This window comes from Carassius carassius, chromosome 39 (assembly GCF_963082965.1).
Source record: "Carassius carassius chromosome 39, fCarCar2.1, whole genome shotgun sequence".
Taxonomy (NCBI): domain Eukaryota; kingdom Metazoa; phylum Chordata; class Actinopteri; order Cypriniformes; family Cyprinidae; genus Carassius; species Carassius carassius.
Genome location: NC_081793.1, coordinates 15,003,467 through 15,018,221, shown reverse-complemented (window position 1 = coordinate 15,018,221; position 14,755 = coordinate 15,003,467). Strand labels below are relative to the sequence as shown.

Sequence of the window (14,755 nt, the reverse complement as noted above, 5' to 3'; positions counted from 1 at the left end):
TGATCCTAGCAGATAAATGGTTCATGTGGCATGATTCAAATGAGTCACAGTTTCAATCCCCTTTTGCCGCGTAAACATAATATCGAACATTTATCGAATTCTTCATATTTTATCAAGGAAAATTATATCACGATAATTATCATTATCAAATTATCGCCAAGCCCTACACTAAAATAATGCATATAGTATTTTAGAAGACTGAAATAGAACAAATGTAGGAGTTACTGGAGGAGGATGGCGATGCATCTTTCATAGTCACATACATTTAATTAGCAAAACTTTAGAAACCAACCACTGCCCTGATCCTCATACTAACTAGTTCAATCATTAGCTCGAACTCAAAACCTACTGATAGGCACACTACTGAAACCTGTTCTAAAATAAGTAAAGGCAGCAGATAAAGTGAGTGAAATACGGATTATGAATATAAATTATTTAATACAAAAAAATATCAATAAAAAGTCACATCAGCGGTGGAGTTTCCAGAAGAGTGCTCGGAATCAGTCCCTTATGAGGTTACAGTTCAGTCAGGATGTTACCATAGAAAACTACAGCCTATATAGACAGCAGACAGTGAGGCAGCTCATTAGGTCTTGGAAAAGAACTAACAACCACACACTCACTCACACAAACACACACACACACTCACACCAACAAAAAACAAAGCAAAAACACGCAAAACAAACAAAACACAAAACCATACCAAAATAACCAGACAAAACAAAACAAAATAAATAAAAAAAAAAAAACAAAAAAAAACAATCAATTACCTTTTTTTATTATCTTAATACAATTGACTTTTTTTTTTTTAAATAAAATCACGCCAATAAAGTATACTTTGAAACTGAGATTCCTTTGATTTTGCCCAGTAGTTCTATTTTGGTAAAACGAAAACCACAAAGTGATCTGAAGATGTCAATAAAACCCTGCTATCATAATGTTGGAGTAGGATCTGAACTGCGCAAACATGAAGGCACACTCAGAATCTCTGCTGTGGTGGAGCACTCAGGCTTTGATCTGAGAATAGAGGACAGGAGACTGCTGATCCATTTCCTCTTTCCGTATGACCCATTTTCCAGCGACACATGCTACAGTGAGATTGCCTTGCAACCCCTGGACCCTATAAACACTACTTCCTGCGGACACAAGTGATTGAATCTTATTATTTCCTAATCCTTTTTTAGCTCCATGTTTATGATTCAAATTTATACACAGATGGGCGAGCCACGAAAACCGGCTTAGGTTGCGTATTCCGATTCGGAATGCACAAATCAGGGCATCGAGCTTGTGCGATCTAGCAGTAATTAAATCCAGTGCCTTGACAAGCAAGAGGCCACGACGAGACAAACATAATTGCAGCCTTGCAGATATTCATGTGCAAACTGCTTTGTATACTGTGACAGCTTAGCAGGTTCAGCCAACACAAACTTGAGTCTAATTAATTTGAATCAGTAATTTGCATAACTAAATCAATTCTCATAATCACGAGGTATTTCACCCTCAGCAATAAACATCTGTGTCCTTTGTGGTTTGTTACATTCACCATGAAAAACATAGCTGAGCTTTATGTACGCATGTGTGTGTTGAGGCATCTTTTGCGAATACTTTCTCTAATAAATATTTCACATTTGCACTTCAAAAATATTTTATTTCATATTTTATGCTAATGTTTTCTTGGGGTTGCCAACACAAAAAGTTTGCTAAGGAAATAAAGCAGTCATGCCTGTAAGCTGCATGTTCTGCAGAGTTGCAGAATTACAACGGATGTCAATTCTTGTCTGCGTTGGACTTCTGGTTCATGAAATGTACACCGCTAGCAACAAGGGTATAGAAACTATTTAGTACATGATTTCAAACATTTGCAACAAACAGTGAAAAGAGTTTTAGAACATTCAGGTACAAAGCCAACATGGAAGTCACATGTGTGAGAAATTAAAGCTTAGGGGACCAAATATGTAATTGGACCCTCCCAACAGTGTGTTCCCACAGATCACTACAGATGTCATCCCATGGCACCATGTTTCACGTTCCACCGTGTTCCCAGTGTAATTTTCCTGATTCAGTGCCGCTACAGAAGCGTTCTCTCCCTGTGGCAGCAGAACTCCCCATCTGGTCATACATGCATCTTGCATGTTAAATGGTTTCAATCTCCTTCTCCCGCTGGCCAGATAGGAAAAAATGATCCTTGAACTCAATGTGAACAGAACATTATATCAAACAAAAATTACACTGCAATCACCTCTTATTACATAGCTCCACTGAACAATCATATTTTAAACCGTGACCACTATGATTTTCTTCTACTTTCTTCTTCTTTCTTCTTCAAACAACACTCCTCATTGACTTTCATTATATACACCTACAAATTGTAAAATAAATTAATAAATAAATAAATAAAACATTTGTTAACATTTTCTCTAAAGTCTGTATTTATAATGCATAATAATAGTATTATTAAGGCATTATACTGAAAGAATAATGTATTATATAATATGTTTTATCATCTCATGAGAAATCATAACAACATGCATTATAATTACTTATTTGTGGTTATAGCTTTTAAGAATATGATGATTTATAATACACAGTGAACATGATGCATCACCTTAACTAACAATGTATTATATTTCCCATAGTTATAATGTATTATAAATCTCATATCCTGCCAATTTTAACTTTACTTTATTAAAGCAGACAAAGACCACTTATAAATCACAACAACAATGACAATCAATGATAATAAAAACTGTAATATTTTTCTTAAACAGCCATAAGATCAGAAATCTCATCAGATCAATGTGTAAATGGTACATTAGTTTTTTAACTATATTTATTGTAATATCAATAAGATACTAAGACACTGTACAGATCTTAAATAAATAATGGCAAGATATGAGACTTAAAATCCATTCTAAATTAATTGGATTTAGCATGGTGTTTATTCATTAACATTTATGTCATAAATAACCACACACATAAAACTTACAGTATAACCACAAATGTTATGATCTGTTCCCTGCTCACCACCAGAGGTTGCCACACACGCCACTCAGACATTCACCCTGGACTCCATTTCCCAAGATCCCCTCTGATTACACACTTACCCGTTTCCAATAACCAGGACTCCATAAAGGTTGCACTCATTCACACACAGGTGCTGTTTCCTAGTCTTGTTGTTCTGACCCTAGCCTGTTTATCTCTCCTCTGATCATTTGCTGGTTGCCTTTATCTATCGCCTCTGTTGGATTATTCTCTTGCCCTGCCCTCTGGACACTGTTTGCTAGTGTATGACTTTTGCCTTTTTCTGACTATCCTCTTTGTTTGAAAAAAATCTGCAATTGGATCCAACCTTGCCTACACGACCCTCATTGTTACAACAAATAGGTAAGTTTTATAATTTATTATAATTGTTTTTATGATTATTTATGAGATTAAACAACATATTATATGCTTTTTTATATAATGCAATATGCATTCATTATAATGCCTTAAGAATACCCTTACAATGTGTTATAAAAAAATTACTTCATAGAACGTGTACCCAAATATTTTTACAGATTCTTTTCCCTCAAAATAATAATTTCTATAAATTAATAAATCATTCCAATTAATATTTGAACTCAAGGATTGCCAAACTTTTTGAAATACAAACCACTTTGACTTTGATATTTTCTTAAAGTACCCTTTAGATTTTAAGCTATGTTCCAATAATCTGACAACACATTCAAATACAATAATAATAATAATAACAACAATAACCCTTGGGAAACTCTGGCCTGTTTTAACTCAAATCGATTTTCCATGCCCATGTATTTGCTTAAGTCTGTAGCCATAAGAAGAGCAGAATAATGTACAGTCATCCAATGCTAATTGCAAAACAAACCCCAACAGGGAGATCAAAACACCCCTTGCTTTGCGTTAAGGTCTTGATCACTCCTGTATAATCAGATGATAATGACCGGCTGACTGTTCATTACCATTGCTATCAGTTACAGATTCACAGTTCCCCTCAAGAAAAAGTAAAAATAAAAAAAATCTGGTGTTCATTTACATTCATTTATCATGGTCAATCTCTTTTGTGTGTGACTGTGTGAGTTGTTGTCCCTCAGTTCAAACATCGGCCTGTTACAACTGACTGATAGCTGAACTGATGCCATCAGTTTATACAGAGAATGTATCTCACACTGTCAACTACCCAAGCTAATGAAATCGCCATGACAAGGCTGACTCAGTGAGTAATCTAATATGATATTCATGTAACTGAATAAAATCTGTGTGAAGATCATATCTGTCATTGTTTGTCTCTGGGCAGGATCCATCACGTTTTACCAATGCTGACAAAGGAAGGCGACACAACGACAAAATGTACTATGCTCTGTTCTACAGTACATCTAATATGCTATGCTAAATGGCATGTGGCCTGATTCGTTTTGGTAATTGGTCCTATCACATTCTACAGCACCCCAAAGCTAATGATGTTGGTAGAAAATATTTTCATGTGGCATTTTTTCATATTCATGTCTCAAATTCTCCACTTTGCTGATTGGAGACTTCAATAAGGGACACGATACTGTCATCTTCCTCCTTTGTCAGAGCGATTAAATTCATTAAAAGCTCTTCAAGTAATTGCGGCTCATCTACAGCAGAGCAAATATTCAATTAATACAGACAATTTAATAACTGCGATTCCCTCAATCCAAAGCACATAACCTTGATGCATGCCCACGTTTGATTAATTGGTTTTCTATTCTGAGGTCATTTTAATTTCCTTTAACTATTCATTAGTCCATTTATCATTCTGTGGAGAGCCTGGCACTGTAAACTCCACTCTGACAGAAACTCAAACACACATCGTGTGACTTCACACACACTAATCTTTATCAAGGACTACAATCCAACAATCTAAGATTTATCTAACATGTTCCAGGAAATCAGAGAACAGGGTTATCTTGACTATCTGAAACAATCTCTGAAAAGATCAAAACTTTTCAACCCATGCAATTCAAGTGAGCACAATAAATTGTCAATGCTGATATAGTTATCATGTAAAAATCTAGTAAATATCTTGAAATGCACCACTAAAACAGCAATTAATCTTTGACCTTTTTAGTTTAGGACCAACCTCTTTTGATGAAATCATGTCCAAGTGAATTGCTATTCTTCTAAATTACAAATAATGAATCCAACAAATTATTTCATGATACTTTGCATGTCAAGAGTGCTTTAGTCAAATTACCCTGCAGTTTTTTTTATTACCCTTGTTTCTCTGTCTGATTCGCTCTCTAGTCATTGACTGATCTGTTTGAGTATGAATCTCTGCCTCTAGTGCGCCACATGCATGACCTCAGTTACCCACTGCTGATGCGTTTGAAGAGAGGATTCATTCATATGCAAAGCATGCCACTCTCTCTCCATTGACAAACAAATGATGCCACTTTAATGTGGCTAGTTGACTCAAAACGTGCACATGGATTTTTTTTTTTTTTTTACAAAAATGTATACAAAAACAGAAATGTAAAATTCAAAGTGTTACTTGCCACTTCTTTGTAAATGCTTGCGAAATTTACTAACAATTTCTAAATGTGAAAATGGTTTCTACAACAATTTTTTCCCCCCAATGTATCTATTACTAGTTCATTTTAAATCTTGCAGTGTGACAAACCATCTTGAGTGTTATGAGGGCAAAACTGCATGCATAATAATAGTAAAAATGAGTTTTGCACAACACACTCAAGGGTATCAGCTACTGTAAAAAAAAAAAAAAAAAACAGTAGTGGAAACCAGTACAATTTAAACTAAGCACCATAATTTACATTCCTAACCTTTCTGAATCTAGCAAAACCACTGACCTACATGCATTTTTCACTAAAGTGGCAGTTTCAGAGTTGATCCGCACTTTGACACTAGAAACGACGTTTACTTTTTTTTCCAGCTCACCGCATTGAGACTGTAGCCATGCAGACATCACATAACACATGGTTTACCTTTCGTCCGCCAGTGTTGAGCCTCAGTGGTGTCAAGAAGGGATCAAATATCATATGGCTCGTCTCAATATTGACTGGAGACTGTCTCTTCCCCACAGAACACAGATTCCATGCAGAATTTACAAGCCCCCAGAACGATGGCACTGCAACAGGAGAAAGTACACAATGATGATTTGCAGTACATTCATCAAATGCTCATACACACTGTAAGAATAACAGATCATTTGTTCATAAGTACATAGACTTAGAGTGAATGTATAATAGATGAATGAATTAATGAATGAATAAGAGCCACACGTTTCTTACTTGTGGATGCAATAATTATACAGTTAATATTTAAATATTTCTAAAAACTTTGAAACTGAAGCTTCTTTTTTATGCGTGTAATTATGGTAACGTTATTTCCTGCAATGACTATTTATTTCTGAAATATAAAACTGGAGCAGTACAAAAACAAAACAAAAATTGTGTTTGCTGTAAATTTAATTAATAAACATTCTAAAAATTAGTTACTGGAATATTGAATGCTAATTTCAACTCACATACCATATAATAATAACAATGATGATGATGATGATGATGATGATAAGACAATTATGAGCAAAAGTAATAATTATGGTGGTTTGAAAGTGAATAAAAAAGTACATGCAAATGTATAATGTAATATACATTATTTGATGAAAGTATCTAGTTTTTGATGCATACGAGTAGAATGTAGAAATTTTTTTTAAATGTGTGATTTCAAACAATAAAAATGTTGGTATCCCCATGTCTTCTGCTTTAAATACACAAAAACATTTCTTAAGGTTAAAAGAAATAGCACCATATAAAAGTGAAAATGATTTAGGGATATTAATAGGTAGTAAAGAAATTATATTACTTTGAGGTATTTCAGATAGAGTGTGTTAATATAATTACCAGCAATCACTGTTTCAACTGTAACACTCTGACTTCTATTAATTTCAATTTTATGATCTAGTCTTTCTTATTATAAGTCTATTAATGGCTACGGCTCATAGCTACGGTTTCAAATGTCTCTTATACCAAAAGAATGGCAGATGGATTTGTAGCAGTCCATTATGAAGGCAAATGTTAAAAATGTTACAGCTGCCCCAGGTCTCCCTTTCTCATAACTCTTTGATACTCATAAGAAAGTCGGTGCAACAATATCCCTCTATTCTTTTAAATAACTTTATTCAACATCCGAGTTCCAGCAGCCCATGACATTTTGAAGCAATTTCGACAATTTATACAAAGTGTTCACCTTGGCATTTTCACAGCCTTTTGCTACATGCACCTCCAGCTGACAACCATTACATGAGATGATTGGCAGCCTGCAAAACAGGATTCTTTATTAATAATTTATAAGCAGTCAGCGGTGTGGTTAAGGACCTCCAAGCTTGCATCCTCTTTCAAGTAAATTTCACTCCTAGAACATTTTGGTTGGGTGACTTGACTCAGTTTGCTAAGCAGAAAAGCGACGACACAACGCAATTTATAATGTCTATCCCACCACAATGACATCAGCACTTCTGCCCCCATTTCAGGCCTCCAAATAAGTAAAGACTATTCATAAATCACTGTTCCCATTGTTCTGATGCTGAGAGAATCAGGTGGTATCCACACCATATTTTTCATGTTGTGAGTTGACATAATTTGAGCCTCTGTTTTCCCGAACAAGCACCACCTGCTGTTTGCTGTCATGCGAGCGTTCAACAATTCTCCTTGAGAAAATAACTTGACAAAGTAGCAGCGTGTACACACACTTTCGTACAAGAAAAACAAACAAAAACCCAGACACATGCACACAGGACTTGTACTCTCTTTGATCCCCTAATGCTATGATAAGAAAGCCTGAATATTGTTTGGGGACAATGCTTGATAAACAAAAGTGTGGCTGAACTGAGGTCACAACCGAGTAGCTTTGTGATTAATAAAAGTCTGGCTGGCTGGTGTGGTCATCGCTTCAGTGGTCTTAACTCAAAAAATAACAGCTGGCTACTATTCCGCTCTCATTTCCTGGCAGAAAAACTATTTCTGGATTGGATGGTGCTGTGTAGAGAATGAAAATGGATAAATAAATAAAAATGTTGAGTTATCTCTTATTTAGGAAAGCATTGAATTAGGTTGTAATGTTCTCCAAGATGCAGGCAGAAAAATTGGAAATAATTCAGATCCTTCTACATTAGTCACTTTGATGACAGGAAATCTATAACCAGAATGGGGCTGCAGTGTATGGAATCGATCTGCTAAACACAGGTGACATGTCATAAATGGTACAGTACATACTTATTACCTATTGGTAGCACTAAAAGAACAACCACAGTTAACAGCTTTTCACCTGTGGAAATAAAAGAATCCATGTATACAAAATCAAGCTGAATCTTTACTTAAGATATGCTGTATGTTAAAGACAGTTTTAAAATAGATTAATCTGAATTACACAGAGTTTCCCTTTGAACCCTTATATCAGATAACATATCTCTGGAAGGGAAGATTTTCAGGTATTAACAACTTATTTTAGTCTGTTCCTCACACAAGTCTTTTGTATCTTCAGAATACTATAGTGTACTGATTTGTATGGATGGCTTTTAAAACACTTTCTGGTGATTTGCAGCATTTTTTAAGCTTGAAAGCGTACTCGGTTAATAAACGTAACCTCGGTTCTCTCTAGAAGAGCGAACGAGTACTGCGTCTTAGCTAAGACGCTACGGGAAAAGTCTCTTTTCACGAAATACTGAAGCAAAAAATTATCCTTAATTTTGTATTTTTGTAAAGCGCATTTGCAGCAGTACACAGCCATAGGCGAGACGGCTTGTTCGCTCATTGGCTTGTTCTGCGGCAACTGCACAGCCTATCGAGCGCGGGCTGATGCAACATCAGACCAATAAGGGCGCTTCTATATTCACGTTGATAATGCAAATGATACATTAGGACTTGCGTTTACTGACCTAATAAACTCCTTTGGAGTCAAGCAAAATGTCACCGGGCCCACTCATCGTTTTAATCATACACTAGATCTAATTATATCGCATGGAATCGATCTTACTGCTATAGAAATTGTACCCCAAAGTGATGATATTACAGACCATTTCCTTGTATCGTGCATGCTGCGTATAACTGATATTAACTATATGTCTCAGCGTTACCGTCTGGGCAGAACTATTGTTCCAGCCACCAAAGACAGATTCGCAAATAACCTGCCTGATCTATCTCAACTGCTATTTGTACCCAAAAACACACATGAATTAGACGAAATTACTGACAACATGGGCACTATTTTCTTTAATACATTAGAAGCTGTTGCCCCCATCAAATTGAAAAAGGTTAGAGAAAAACGGAACGCAAATGGAGAAAAACTAACTTGGAAGTTTTTAAAATTGCATGGAAAAACAGTATGTCCAGCTATAGACAGGCTCTAAAAACTGCTAGGGCAGAGCATATCCACAAACTCATTGAAAATAACCAAAACAATCCAAGGTTTTTATTTAGCACAGTGGCTAAAATTAACAAATTACCAGACGCCACCTGATTCAAATATTCCACCAACGTTAAATAGTAATGACTTTATGAATTTCTTCACTGATAAAATAGATAACATTAGAAATACAATAGCGAATGTAGATTCTACAGCGTCTAACACTTCAGCTTCATCCATCGCACCCAAAGATAAACTGCAGTGCTTTACAAATATAGGACAGGAAGAGCTAAATAAACTTAACACTGTATCTAAACCAACAACATGTTTATTAGATCCTGTACCCACTAAATTACTAAAAGAGCTGTTACCTGTAGCCGAAGAACCGCTTCTCAATATCATTAACTCATCGTTATCTTTAGGTCACGTCCCAAAACCATTCAAGCTGGCGGTTATCAAGCCTCTTATTAAGAAACCAAAACTAGATCCTAGTGTACTGGCAAATTATAGGCTTATTTCAAATCTCTAAAATTTTAGAAAAAGTTGTGTCTGCTCAACTGAGCACCTTCCTGCATAAAAATTTCAGTCAGGTTTTAGGCCCCACCATAGCACAGAAACTGCACTTGTTAAAATTACAAATGACCTGCTTCTTGCGTCAGATCAAGGCTGCATCTCATTTCTAGTCTTACTTGATCTTAGTGCCGCGTTCGACACCATAGATCATGACATACTCATAGATTGATTACAAAACTATACAGGTATTCAAGGGCAGGCTCTAAGATGGTTTAGATCCTACCTGTCCGATCGCTACCATTTTGTTTACTTAAATGGGGTGTCATCTCATTTATCATCAGTAAAATATGGAGTGCCACAAGGATCCGTCCTAGGTCCCCTTCTATTTTCAATATACATGTTGCCCCTTGGTAATATTATTAGAAAATACGGAATTAGCTTCCACTGTTATGCTGATGATACTCAGCTATATATCTCAACGAGACCAGATGAAACTTCCCAATTATCTAAGCTAACAGAGTGTGTTAAAAATGTAAAAGATTGGATGACAAATAATTTTCTCCAATTAAATTAGGATAAGACAGAGATATTAATTATTGGACCAAAAACACCACACAGAATCTTGTAGATTACAATCTGCAACTAGACGGATGTACTGTTACTTCCTCTACAGTCAGAAATCTGGGTGTTATATTGGACAGCAATTTGTCTTTTGAAAATTATATTTCCAATGTTACAAAAACTGCATTCTTCCATCTTAGAAACATTGCCAAGCTACGAAACATGTTATCTGTTTCTGATGCAGAAAAGCTAGTTCATGCTTTCATGACCTCTAGACTGGACTATTGTAATGCACTTCTAGGTGGTTGTCCTGCTTCGTCAATAAACAAGCTACAGGTAGTCCAAAATGCAGCAGCTAGAGTCCTTACCAGGTCAAGAAAATATGATCATATTACCCCAATTTTACAGTCTCTGCACTGGCTACCTATTAAGTTCCGTATCAGATACAAATTATCATTACTTACCTATAAGGCCCTAAATGGTTTAGCTCCTGCGTACCTAACTAGCCTTCTACCACGCTACATCCCATCACGCACCCTAAGGTCACAAAACGCTGGACTTTTGGTAGTTCCTAGGATAGCAAAGTCCACTAAAGGAGGTAGAGCTTTTTCACATTTGGCTCCCAAACTCTGGAATAGCCTTCCTGATAATGTTCGGGGTTCAGACACACTCTCTCTGTTTAAATCTAGATTAAAAACGCATCTCTTTCGCCAAGCATTCGAATAATGTATCTCTTAAATTGTGAGTGTAGTTGCATCTGCATTTTTATTCTTTAGCTTGGGTTAAACTAATTTTACTTTGTTGGATCAGCAGCTATGCTAATGATGTCTCTATTTTGTTTCTATGTTTTGCCACGGGATTTACATCCCGTGGTAACTAGGATTTACACAAGCTCCAGTCTGGATCCAGAACACCCGAGAAGAGATGATGCTGACCCTCAGAGGACCCCAGATGATCCTAACCTTGAATCAACAAACAGAACTAACAATTATTGCTACATGTGTGACTGCATCATATAATTACTATTAATTAATAATATTGATAGTTCATCATCTAGCTGACTACGTCTTGTATTATTATTATTATTTTTATTTTTCTAAAATCCTGTCAAACGTGCACAAACTACTAGCTACTACTAAATATTGTAGAAACATAATTTTCTGTAAAGTTGCTTTGTAACGATTTGTATTGTAAAAAGCGCTATACAAATAAACTTGAATTGAATTGAATATAACAGTCGGCAGCGCATAGCGCTCATGAACTCAGAATTCCCCTCAGGGCCCTGATTCGACTATACCGACAGCAGCCTTGCTTGCAAGGCGGGAACCTCCAGGTTATAGAACCTGATAACCCAACCTGCAGCCCAACCTGCCGCCATACATATATCCTGCAAGGAGATCCCAGTAGACCACGCCGACGACGAGGCGACGCCTCTTGTGGAGTGTGCTCTGACGCCAAACGGGCACTGATGGCCCCTGGAAGCATAAGCTAACGCTATGGCGTCAACTATCCATCTGGATAGAGTCTGTCTCGAAACAGCCATTCCCTTGGAACGTCCACCGAACGAGACAAACAGCTGCTCCGTCTGCCGAAAGGCAGCAGAGCGAGACACATAAGCTCTTAAAACCCTGACAGGGCAAATAAGACTCGAGTCTCTATCCTCTCCTGACACCGGCAGGGCTGACAGGGCAATAACCTGAGCCCGAAACGGCATGTTGAGGGATTTCGGCACATAACCGTGCCTAGGTTTGAGTATGACCCTTGAGTCATTAGGCCCAAACTCCAAGCACGACTGGCTCACCGAGAGCGCGTGCAAATCACCCACACGCTTCACCGAAGCGAGAGCCAACAAGAATACTGTCTTGAACGACAGATGCTGAAGGCTAACCCATAGGATAGGCTCAAAAAGAGGGACCCTTCATGGCCTCCAAAACCGCCGCGAGGTCCCACATAGGGATTGACGGAGGTCTGGGAGGATTCAGCCTCCTAGCTCCTCTGAGGAACCGGATGACCAAATCATTCCTTCCTATTGACTGACCGAGCGCTGTTTCAGAAAACGCTGCGATGGCCGCCACATAAACTGTGAGCGTGGATGGGGCTCTGCCCTTATCCAACAGCTCCTGTAGGAAGGAGAGAACCTCCGTCACCTCACAACTAAGGGGTGAATATCCTCGAGCTGTGCACCAGCTGGAGAACACCGACCACTTCGAGACATACAGACGTCGTGTCGACGGAGCTCTAGCCTGAGTGATGGTATTCAGCACTCCCACTGCGAGATCAGCGGGTAACCGTTGAGCGCCCACACATGGAGGGACCACAACTCCGGTTGAGGGTGCCAAATCGAGCCCCTGGCCTGCGAGAGGAAGTCCCTCCTCAACGGTATTGGCCACGGGGCGACCTCTGCTAACTGCATCAAATCTGGGAACCATGGTTGGTTCCTCAAAAGAGGTGCTACAAGCAGTATTGAACATCTCGTTTCTCTCACCCGTTCTATCACCTGCAGAAGGAGGGAGACGGGAGGGAAAGCATAAAGCGGGCAGCACGGCCATTCCTGTGACAGCGCACTTTCGTTCTTGGAAAAGAACGCAGGGCAGTGAGCGTTTTAGTGGGACGTGAAGACATAGTGATTGTGGGCACTGAGGAGTGGGCACGTCTACTATGTAGTGCGCGTGATCGACTTGAGTCGCTTTTATGGGCGCGAGCCTTGTGTGAAGGGCTGTGCTTATATGTGGAGATGGGCAATGAGCAGTGGCCATCGTCACTACATTCATAGCACCATCGGCCGTGGCCGGGACAACAGAAATTACACCTTTTTCGGGAAATATCTGGGTAGCCGTGATAACGGTTTTTGTGTGCAGGCAAGCGGGCAACCGTACAGGCTTGCGCATTGCAAAAAACTCTGAAACAGTCACAATCTCTGGAACTGAAACAGCGGCGCGCTTAGGTGAGAGCCCGGCCACAGCGGAACTCGTACACCGGCGCTTCGATGAAGCAGCCATCGTGTGTAGTGCCGACGCAGCGTCATGCAGCATGCATAGATGGCCTTCCTAGGATGGCTTCAGGGCTCCCGCCCTCACCGTAATCCTCTGCCGCGGTCCCTGCGCCGCGGGGCGACGGCCGGTAGAGCGAGAACGGGGGTCTTGAGCTGCGTTGCTGAAGCTGTTGTGATAACGGCTTTTGTGTGCAGGCAAGCGGGCAACTGTGCAGGCTTGCGCATTGCAGAAAACGCTGAGACAGTCACAATTCCTGGAACTGAAACAGCGGCGCGCTTGGGTGAGAGCTCGGCCACAGCGGAACTCGTACACCTGCGCTTCGATGAAGCAGCCATCATTAGTAGTGTCGACGCAGCGTCACACAGCAGGCTTTAGATGGCAACACCGCTTTTGCCGCCGTCCAGCAGAGGGCGGACAAAGGTGCGTCGCTATCACCTGTTCCACCGGCGGAAGTGAGTGGTAGTTCCTGTTTTTAGCATCATCAGTGTGGAGAATGCTAGTGAGACAGACGAACGAGTTCGCGCTGAATATGGAGTGTTCCAAGCCTTCGCCACCTCTACGTGAAGCTCAGGAAGAAATGAGGCGGGCTTTGAGAAGTACGCTCATCCGAAAGGGAAATACCATTCAGCCGGGAACGAGAGGGGGGGCGCTGGTGCAAACCACTCGCGGCCGAGACTCATCGCGGCCAACACGAGCATTCGCCCCGGCTCCTTCTCGATGTCAGCTCGTCTGCTGGGCTTCTGAGCAGAAGGCGCGAGATCCTCGGAGCTCGTCCAGCCTTCACTGCCCGAAGCTAGCAGAGAGCGTGTGTCCTCTTCCCCCGACGCGGCCCTGAGATCGACTTCCTCGGACGACGCGCCGGCAAACAGCGGGCGCTGCCCACCGGGAAGCGATGCAGGGGGGGCCGGTGAAGCAGGGCGAACCGGCGAGCTCGGTTGAGCTGAAGACGGTTCCGGAATCCGCTGGAAGCGATGCTTTTACGGCGCCTCAGCGCAGCGGAGAATGCAGGCTCAGAGAAAAAGGCCAGGCGAGTCCTCAGAGTCACCATGGCAACAGCTCGCAGTGGGGGCATCCGCCGTCAGCGAGCGCGAGCGCTGCATGATCTTCACCCAGGCAGGAGACACAGATGACGTACCGGTCTCCCTCGCTGATTGGGGCTCTGACGAGCCGCAGGAAGGCATCTTAAAAAAGACGCGAGCTCTTTTACGAGTGTGTGTCGCAGGGCAAACACACACACACACATAAAGAATAGCTTGGATATAACAGAATTGAAAGGATATAGGCGC

At 40.0% G+C, this 14,755-nt stretch overlaps 1 protein-coding gene across 3 annotated transcripts in view; it reads right to left on the bottom strand.

Moving 5' to 3' along the window:
* Nucleotides 1–14,755, bottom strand: part of ca10a (carbonic anhydrase Xa) — a 183,927-nt gene that overhangs the window by 98,052 nt on the left and 71,120 nt on the right. For all 3 annotated transcript variants that reach the window (XR_009426271.1, XR_009426272.1, XM_059530858.1), the window contains one exon: nucleotides 5,985–6,127. Coding sequence is in view for 1 of the 3 variants with exons in the window: in XM_059530858.1 (XP_059386841.1) it covers nucleotides 5,985–6,127 (143 nt within the window). In the remaining 2 variants the exon portion in view is untranslated. The remainder of the gene's footprint in view (nucleotides 1–5,984; nucleotides 6,128–14,755) is intronic.